The sequence below is a fragment of the Crassostrea angulata genome, chromosome 4 (assembly GCF_025612915.1).
Source record: "Crassostrea angulata isolate pt1a10 chromosome 4, ASM2561291v2, whole genome shotgun sequence".
Taxonomy (NCBI): Eukaryota; Metazoa; Mollusca; class Bivalvia; order Ostreida; family Ostreidae; genus Magallana; species Magallana angulata.
In genome coordinates, this window is record NC_069114.1 from 19169270 (window position 1) to 19179968 (window position 10699).

At 33.2% G+C, this 10699-nt stretch overlaps 1 protein-coding gene and 1 pseudogene across 1 annotated transcript; one reads left to right on the top strand and one right to left on the bottom strand.

Annotated features, from left to right (window-relative positions):
* Nucleotides 1-1115: 1115 nt before the first annotated feature.
* On the top strand, nucleotides 1116-2592 carry LOC128180343 (uncharacterized). Its single transcript, XM_052848374.1, has 5 exons — nucleotides 1116-1423; nucleotides 1566-1662; nucleotides 1842-1973; nucleotides 2102-2166; nucleotides 2339-2592. The coding sequence occupies exons 1-5, from the start codon at nucleotides 1340-1342 to the stop codon at nucleotides 2537-2539; spliced, it is 579 nt and encodes a 192-aa protein (XP_052704334.1). The 5' UTR covers nucleotides 1116-1339; the 3' UTR covers nucleotides 2540-2592.
* Nucleotides 2593-5335: 2743 nt separating this feature from the next.
* Nucleotides 5336-7419, bottom strand: LOC128182139 (uncharacterized; annotated as a pseudogene).
* Nucleotides 7420-10699: the final 3280 nt, after the last annotated feature.

Genomic DNA, 10699 nt, shown 5'->3' on the forward strand with positions numbered 1-10699 from the left:
GTAAACTGTTCCAATTTGTGACAATTATTGCAATAAAAACATACCATAAAGTCTTGTTTATTATAATTACATTAAGGTGGAATAGCAATTACAAAATGGCTGACACTGATCGAGTCCCTGGTAAAATTCTTAATAAACCTTTACAAAAGTTTACGGTTATAATGAATCTGGATACATGTTTAACATTTTCAGATATAGCGAACTGATTTTGAGTCCCGTAAAGGTGAATAATTGGATATTTTAACACTTTTATAACGAATTCATGAACACATGCATATGTATTTATTCAGAGCTATGTACATGTAGATGTACTATTATTAAAATACACCTGGTGCCTATGTCCAATTTTTTGCTTGTTTTGTTTAGTTTATGAGTTATATCTCTTAAAAGAATAAAGACAAAATGCTTCTGTGATAATTACATGTATAACATTATATGTATCTTTCATGAAATAAATTCCCATATGACTAAAAGAAATGCATGTGTTGGCCTTGGTACCCCTCCCCCTTTTTCTCCTCAGCCTAATGGTACCTTTGATTCCGTACATTTCATATTGCTTAATACCATCAATTATGGACTGTTAAAGTACAGTGAGTACGGTTAAATGGATTCTAAGAGGTCTAAGCAGTAAATACCGAAATACAGATTAGCCTTACACAGAGACGGCTGTTCTCAAGATCATAGCACCAAGAAAGACCTATATATGTGGCCGCTATGCCCTTGAAACAAGCTCCAATATATCTATAGTAATTCGCATAGCCTATAAAACCTTAAGTGCTTAGTATGATATTTAAGATTGCTGCCAAAATAACCATTTTGCACCAAATACACGTATGATATTTACAATGGTTGGTGATGTTTTCATTATCCGTAAGATTGTTATGTATATCCGTTTGAAATTAAATAAATAAATTAACGTCCGTGTAATGATGTGTCTCAAGCATACATAAACAAGTGAACATCGGCAACATCAAATTCGTTAATATTTTTCATGAACCATTCGCATTGTATCACATGACCAACCACGTGCATTTGAAATTGAACTTCGTGATTGAAACATAATATATTGAATCCAAAAAACAATTTCAATATTATTTTAGCCAGTAGCTGGTCCAATTAACTAATTACTTACTGCGCTTGCCATAAACATAAAAATTAACTTGCAATTCGGAGAATAACCTTTTTGGTTTTCTTTTTCTCTGCATTCGTGACGTCGTCTTGCAACGCATCATAATGTAAGGATGTCACAAACGTTGCAAGCTATTATCGTTTTCAATTGACACCAAAAACACAAACTCTTGTTGGAAAATTGTTTGCGAAGCTAGATTGATTTGTCAATATGGAAAAAGCTGAATTCGAGACTCGATTGCGTTCACTCCTGATGGAATATGTGTCCACTACAAACACACGGACAATGACGCCGGTGATGTGTTTGCTTTTCATATCCTGTTTATTTTTGTTTTGGTAGATTTAATATCTTTATAGATTATATACATGTACAAGTCTCGTCACAAAATCTAAATTTCTGGTTTGTGGACTTCAGTTTTGAACTGTTTTGTTTTCAGAGAACACAAATTCTGCAGCTATTGATGTTTCTGTTCGGAGAAGAGAATTTCAGAGAAACTGGTAGATTCTCTTACTCTAAGGACAAAGATGTTGCTGGTATGTAAATGTACTAAATGAAACTCACAATTTATTCCATTAATCTTGATTACTTACAAAATATGTAAATGTACAAAGCATGAATTCTAATCCAATAAATAAATTTCGTTTACTTTTTTCTTAAATGATGATCCATGGTTATTTCAATTAATTGTTTATTTATATTTTTTTTATTTCAGACCAACAGAAGAAGTACGTTCTGTATGGCTATCTGTTCATGGAGGCGTTGAAGAAAAACACAATAACTGAGACCGACTTGACCACACTCCAGAGAATGTGGGGACAGCACCTCCTGTCCCTGGTCAACAGCGGTATGCAACATTATGTATATAGTTCTTATTTGGCATTCATTATATTGATTGTTATAATTAACAAAATCTTTATTAGATATACGTAGTTTGTTCTCCATCTTTTATTCATGTTTGTTTTACTCCTACAGATAAGGCAAACATAGCTGAGAAATACGAAAGAATTCTTCATAACAGCAACGAAACAGTTTTTAACGTAAGTATTTCATGGTGTTCAACTTCACTAATTTTGAATAAGATCTAGACCGAAATGTTCCGTTGTAAACAAGTTTTGTCAACACCAACGTTTTTTTTCTTCATTCCTACCTCATTGTTTTTAACAACATTGTAAAAAATGTTTAATAATTAGATTTTTCTCCATCTTGCAGATCAAACGATTTCAACGAAATTTAGAGAGAATGAAAACAGGCGAACCAAAGTCAGAAGACAGAACAAAACTCAAAAGTCACGTGACAAAAAATGGTTTTAGTCCGTGTTGCTTCCGAAGACTTACAATGTCTCTGAAGAATACGTTTGGCCGTGGAGATCCGAGAGATTTCTTGATGCTGAAGTTCCAAGACATTCAGTAAATTATGTGGCGTTTAAATGACCTGGATATGAATCTTACTTGTGGTGTTTTAGTCACCTGGCTATGGATCTTACTTGTGGCGTTTTAGTCACCTAACTATTGAATATCGTTCTGGCGTTTATCTCACCTGCTTGTGGATTATCTTTGTGTCGTTTTAGTCAACTTGCTATTAAATATCGCTGTGGCATTTTAGTCACCAATAAACTTTCTTAAATTCTCTGTTTTTGTTTTTTTTTTCGTATTAATACCGTAACGATAATACCTACTAACAAATGCTTTGACACCTGTACAACCATTTAAATTGTTGCTTTGTTGCCTATTCCTGTGAAAAGAACCCCGAATGCATACATATATTTTATTCAACTACCCCCCCCCCCCAATTTCTGCACCTGAGCATGTTTTTATTTATCTCGCATGTCGACACATATTTGATAGAAAAATGACATGTTGAGCAATGAGCAAAAGTATGTCACCATACTTGTGCATCGGTTGCTGATCTCACTCGTGTAGACCTGGGTTATTTGTTGCAGATACAAATGTAAAGTAACGACAAAATATAGCTTCGCAGCATGTGCATAAATTTTGTAAATCAAAGATTGTTTTCAAATGATTTAATTAAAGAATAGTGAACACAAAATCGAGCATGCCATTTCCCGCAAGAGTATTTGTTCCAAATCCGTGCGATGGCTGGGAATCTACCGGATGCCGCTAAAACTCGAAACGGACAACTACGAAAGTTTAATCGGCTTAATCTTAAATTAAAAAAGGAAGATTTAACAAGTAAAATATTTTTACGTGATATTTTTATATTAAAACGGAACTTAAAAGGAATTTCTGATATAATGATATTAACTAGATGAGGTATTGCACAAGCTAGAAACGATACACTTGTGAAAAAAAAATTAATTTCTTTAATAAAAACATTCAATATGTGTTTATCTAATCAGAAATTGTAAGCCATTTAGCATCGCTTAAGATTACGTTAGTCGCAAAAACAAAAATAAATTGATTAAAATTTTAACATTTAAGAGACAGACAGTCCCTAAACAAAACGATAGCTATCGAAACCCCAAGAGATAGGGTCTCTTTACCCAAGACCTTATTTTCACCTAATCTAAGACTAAGGTGTTAGGCGTCACGCTATAAGCCATATATAGATAAACAAACATATCCAATATTATTATTTCGATTATAATTCGAGTAACTGTATATGTATATATAACTTGGTAATGTCGCGAAAAATGTATTTCACAAACACATCATCATGAACCAAACTTTGACGCATACATAAAACAATTTTATCTCATAATAAGGGCCTGCATGAACAAACAATTCTAACATAAGATTATGGCTAGATTATCTATTTTGTAATACGTCACATCACGCTGCAGCGAAACATTTTAAAAACTCGTTGCTTTGCAAAGAGCTCTGCTATTTTAAATGTTTTTAATTTTGTTTAATCTAAAATGTTAAATTAAGATTTAAAGGAAATTTATAATCGACCACTTTTTTCCAAGATGTTCATAAATTATTTTAAGATTTTTCTTTTGGCGCTAGAGTTTCAGCATGGCCGGTTAACTTTTGCCCAGCGTGTTTTCTATATGATTTGTGGGCATTATGGCACTCTGTTTAGCAAACAGTGTTTATGTTTACATAGAACAGCTTTTTTTTGCATGGGTTCTCAAAGAGAGTTAAAATTCGGCATAATCCATACAAAGGAAGTGTTGATTGATGTACGCTACATAATGATATAGATATCTATATGTATAATAATTTCATTTCTTCAAATATCAGTGACTTGGAAACGAGGTTCACAGTTTCTGATAACACCCCCCCCCCTCCAAAAAAAAATAACCGAACAAATTTTCAAAAATAATTCTTTATTAATCTAGCAAATAATGCATTGATGTGTCGAGCCACACTAAAGCAACGCACTCTGATATATAACATAATTCAGCTATTCAGAAATGGAATGATTTTCCCCCGTTTTTTTTTAAACCCGTGGCTTTATAATAGAGAAAAAATGGCTGTAGAAAAATCACAGAAATGGAACTTCAAAACCAATTTAAAAACAAAACCCAAAACGAAACACATTGTATTCAATTGATTAATCTTGTCGAACTACATGTCGTTTTCTTAAGCTAATTCTAATTCATTGGCAACAATTACAAACCAAATTTAACAACTTGAGGAAAGGAAGACACACTGCTTTTATTCCATTTATTACAAAGAAAGAAAGTCCTTAAAAAAGAAAACAGATACAATCAATAAACCATATTTGAAGCACCTACTGCTCTCCAAAGTACATGCATGTTAATTTACACTGTATATCATGTACATATGATTAAGGTGAGATATATAGGGATATTACTTTGGACATAGTTTTTAACTGCATAGAAATTTACACATAAATCTACATATACATATTCATTATGTAGATGGGTTTTTGACTTTTCAACAGATCTTTAACCCAAATTACTGTTTTTTTTAGAAATAAGGAATCATTGAGTATTTTAAGATGATCAAATAAGGACGGAGTGATCAAATTCAAATAGATAGATTTGATCACGCCCGACCGTATTTGATCACCTTATAATACTAAAAAATGATTCCTTATTTCCTATATTTATTTTATTTAAACTATTTTTCAATCAAATACATCATGTACATAAATTAAGTAATTGACATTTTTACTTTATTGTCTTTTGTATAATTATCCAAATTCCTTCTTGCACCCGAACTACGTGATTGATGAACTGTATTGGGCTATACGTTACAAAATCGATTCGTAGTGTTATCACAGAAAACGACACGGGAAAAGTAGATAATTTACATACATCCCCTGAGCATGGTGGACTAGGACCTGTAATTCATATAAAGCTGCTTGTGATAATGTCGCATCAATATGTCTGTAACACAAAAACTTTAGGAAATGTAACATTACAAACACTGGGATAGTTAATACATATGTTTTGCTCTTTAGAGCAGATTGTTGTTCTGGTAATAGTTCACTGATATAACAAATTTCGCGATTAAGGATGATATCCTGTGCTACAGCCTGTCTGATCTTTAACCAGGACTGTCCTCCTACAGACTCATTATACATCTCTCTGTCTACAGCTCCCCTATACATCAGATATGGCTGAGCTAACTTGACCTTAGTCATCTCTATAACAGATAAAGCTTCGCTGTATCTGATAGAGTGTCTTGTAATAATACATGGCAATGTACAACCTATTAGAAATACACCCAAACTTGGCTGTTAATTTCCGCATGTGATGGGATATTTTGTCTAAAATATACAGCTGTTTATTAAAACCTGTGAAAGTGTACATATTTTGTAATAGAAAAGAGATTTGGTGAAGGACATAGGATGTAAATTTCTGTAAGACAACAACTTGATAATGTGTACTTGGCGACTCCACAAACTGTTCTATCACGTGTATGGTTTTGGTAATATGGCATGGATTCCCAATTGCATATAAACAATTTGTGGACTCCAAGGCCACCTCTACATCATAATCAACTTCAGACATCATCATACTCTCATTTGTACAAATTGAAAGTCTAGGGTTGTACAGGATATCAATGATGAAGGACCTGATAGAGGATTTCTGTAACAGACAGGCCAGCCCTTTCTTGTACAATTCATGTAACTGTAGGAACAATCTGTTTTGTGCTGAGACATGGACTTTTGTCAGAAACAGGTTGTTTTGTGGGATGAAAAAGTTTGGACAGATCCCCTCATACACCCATTTAAGGAGAAGTTAAAAGCAGACCCAGAAACCACCCAGGAGATTTTGAGGACTCCAGTGAGGTAATGTGTTTTGTTGAATTGCCCAGAAAACTGGTGTCTTCATGTGATAGGAGCACAGCATTTTACTGGTTTCATCTGATTGTTGGTTTAGAACTTCTTTTAAGAAAAGTTTTAACAACCCATATGTCAAAATCTGACAGTAGTTCATTGACGACACAAGTTTATATTCTGCACGAGAAAAAGAAGTTCTCCATTCTTCATTTTCATGAGGTCCTAATGGGTGTCCTATTGCTACAAAGTGACATCCATTTCTGACAATGTCATCAACAACTTGAGGATTAGGCCATGAGTGACATCTTTCTGTCCATAGGGAGACAGAGGGAGGCCAAAAGTCACTAACAAAACACTGAGCAAAATCGTAGTCCTGTCCTGCTAGGGTACCACTAATGCAGAGTCCATGTACTGTAGAATTAGGTAATGTTAAGACACATGTTATCTGTCTGTATGTAGAACTAGATATATAGAGTCGATCATTCATTCATTCATTCATTCACATGCTGAATAGACTTCTCTGTTTGCGAATGGTGACAGTAACTGAAGAAAAGTGAATCCTGGTGGACACTCGGAACTGTCAGAGAGAATCAAGGCTGTATTGGCTGTGTTGTAATACTCAGACTGTGACATGTCCATGATTACTCGGTGGTTGTTTGGCCATATCATTAAGTCAATATCTGATCCCTTCAGTCTGAATCCTTCTCTGTAGCTTCCACTCAACAGCGCCGCGACTGTAGAGTTAGGTATGACTTGGCTATATAACATCTCCGTTTTCGCCATCTCCCTCCTGATAGCCACTTGTTGTGAGGTTCCTACTATCTGACACAGTACCACAAACACAGTCTCTGACATGTGCTGCATTCCCTCACATCTGTCGTTATTGAAATGTATACATTTGACAATTATCTTTTTGTTTCTCATTGACATTATTTACAATATTTACAAATCATCAATTAGAATCAGTACTCCAATTGCTTACATCTTTAAGAAAGTAGGATACTAATTTAATGCACTTACATTTGCGGATGGAAAGAATCCATTTTAGAAGAAATCACAAATCTGAGGAAATTTATGCTGCTATTTTACTTTAGGTGCTCTTATTTCCATTTACAGATCTGTCTTAAAAACGGAAGTTGACATTAAGGGAATAAAAAAATGTTTAGATTAAAATGAATATCGATTAAATTTTAATGTACTTGAAAGAGCATAAATAAACACATATTTAAAGATTACAAAACGCTAAACTCTAATTAGAAATTATTGGAATAAAAAGGATTAAATTTTAATTAGTGATTGTATAAATATATAAATATGTATGTAAAGAACAAAAAATCGCTTAGAAATTATATGTTTTCAGAGTACAGGGTTACATTTTGAACTTTTTTAAACTACATGTACTGAACAATTGAACCATCGTTGGTGTGAAGCTTCTATAGGACAAAATGTATGTAAATTATGAAGTTTATAACCCTTCCATGTCAAGGGCCTCATTAGCGTGACCAAATATCTTAAAAATGCCAAGTTTTTATAAATCTTTTTCTCTACTTCAATACGTGTGACGAAAAGAACATAAAGCATGGGTATGATGTTCATAAGGCCCTTTTTCAAACTGTGAAATTTATGGTTCCAGGGTAAAGGATTAAAACCCTATTGTAAAATTTATGGTCCTAGGGTAAGGGATTTAGGCCCTAGATTTGGGCCAATATGGTCATATATTACAAACATATTAAATCATTTTCTTTACTACATCAATCTCATATGTTTTTGAAAACAAGAAAAAAAAATGTCAATATGATAGCAAACCGGGTTTTCTTTTGTGTTAACAGTATCCATAATCGATTTGTCAACCCTTAATGGATAAACAACCTATCCAGAGAAAAGGGGTATCTTATATGTAATATTATGCAAAATAAAAAAAAATGAATACGTATTTTTCGGAAAAAGTGTCAAAATTCAAAATCCAAGTAATATGCACGTCTCTGATTGGATTTTATGTAGATGCAATTAATCTGCAAAACGAAAACTTCCAATATGTATCTTGAAAACCGTTGGAGATCCGTACAACATATATACTCTTTTGGTAGCCGCCCACCCGTCATTTTCACCATTTCAATAGCCTGATTTTTTCTTCGGAAAACTCGGTTAAAAACCAAATGCATGATTATAATGTCTACGAAGCTCTTTTCCTAAATTGTTTAATTCATGGCTCTTTGGTCAGGCCTAGGAGTTCAGGCCAATGTGGCCATACACATATGTATATTATTCTAACAGTACTTTCTTCTCTTCTCCGAGAGCAGTGGGAGATCAACTAAATGCATTGTTAATGTCTCTTTCTTAAATTGTGATTTTGTAACTTATGGTAGTTAGTATTAAAGGATAATATTCCATAACACGTCAGCGGCCCCTTTTGTAGTCATTTGTACACGCTTACCGAAAGGTATAGCGCGGGACAAGCGTTGTACAGACATGAAAATTATAAAATGTCAATTTTAAAGCAAGTTCACATGTAAAAAAAAGTCATTTTACTGTCTTTTCTTTCATATGATTCATTAAAAAACTGACAAGACTGAAATGACAAGAGCGTACAAGCCAGACAAATTCCCCCGTAACCAGGATTTTGAAATGGCATATGAACATATGAAAAAACCTTTACATTTGAAAGTGTACATTAGGACATTTACATCTATAATATAGAACTGCACTTTCTGACAAATAAATATTATACAATAATACATATACTTGGTACTTATTTCCTTTGGCTTATTTGTTTGCTTTCTATACATTACGGCATGATCAGCGCTATTTTTATCCGACATTGTGTGTAAAATGAACATTACGTAAAATTTTGTCTTTATATAAATGGTATAAGATATTTTTTGCATAATCCAATAAAAAGCAAAAAATGATTACTTAAAAGCAAATGAATTAAAAATAGAACGCCATCTATTAGATTCGAACACCCTCTCAATTGAGAAAAATGGAGTACAAACCTCTGCCTATCCACTACATTGCTACATTGACACATTAGGGTATAGGTCAATAAATTTAACTGTTTGACAATAATTAATATGGTAAAACGTTTTTGGTTAAAACCACGAATTTGACCCATCATGGGTCTAGACTCAATTTTAATAAATCAATGATAAAAATCAATAAAAACTTATTCTTTAAATAAAAGTACTTTTAGGATGGAATCGGGACCCATTCATACCTAAATTTCGCAATTTAGAACAGTAAATGATCCAAAAGATGGCAGAAAACGCTGTGCAGCTTAATTTGGAAACCTGTAACTGTCGTGTTTATAGAATGAAAGCACAATATTGACTTCCATCGTGAAATTAATACTAAAAACAATGCATACATGCCAATAATTAATATTCAAATTCAAATTGAAATAATTTCGTCTTCATTGCTCCAAAAGGGGGATGTACAACGTCTTGTGCGCCCCTGTTCTTTACATGATTCTGATAACTGTTAAAAACGTTTTTATACGCAATGTTTAAGGTATCCCATTCCTCAATGCTGTTGTATCAAGAATTTCTTAAGAAGTATATCATTGAAATATGTAGACAAAACATACATTAAAAAATACATAGATAATGGGGGGGGGGCAGAATTCATCCCTCGTACTTATGGCCCATTTAATTTGACCTTTGTGCACCTAAAATGCAATTTCAGCCTGATGAGGATTTCTTGTAAGTATATTTTATTAAGCAAACTTATTTCTACAAATGTTGTTTTAAATTATGCACAATGGCCACACCGAATAGAGGGATTAAGAAAACATTTTGTACGAAAGTACATAAATTTTTGGTGACCTTTTTGCACTTAAATTAAGCAATTTCTCAAAAAAGAACAATTAGATTTGAAATTAAAACTTTTTGAATATTAAGAATTTAATAAGATAAATCCAGTTGGCCTAGATATGTATTCAGTATCATTTTGACACGATAAAACATAGGGATCAGCGAAGTCAAATTTTTAGATATATGGCTTTGAAGGAAAAATTCTCGCAAAATTTGGCTTTAAAAATCAGACATTTTCTCTAGCCCCGGTATTTGCATGATTTAATGCTAAACGCGTTATTTGGACTGTAATAAACGTATCACTCTCTCAAGATTTAATTTTGTATATGTCACACAGATCCTATAGAATATGTTACAAACCTATCAAATGTAAACTAGAGGCCTATGGGCCACATCGCTCACCTGAGGAACAATAGGTATGATAAAATCAGCTTAATGGAGCCATAATACAATTTCTCTAGACAATGTACAATAATACTTGTAGATCTTGTATAAATAAAATCCATTTCCCCCTGAATACTCTTATGTTTATAATCAATCGTCC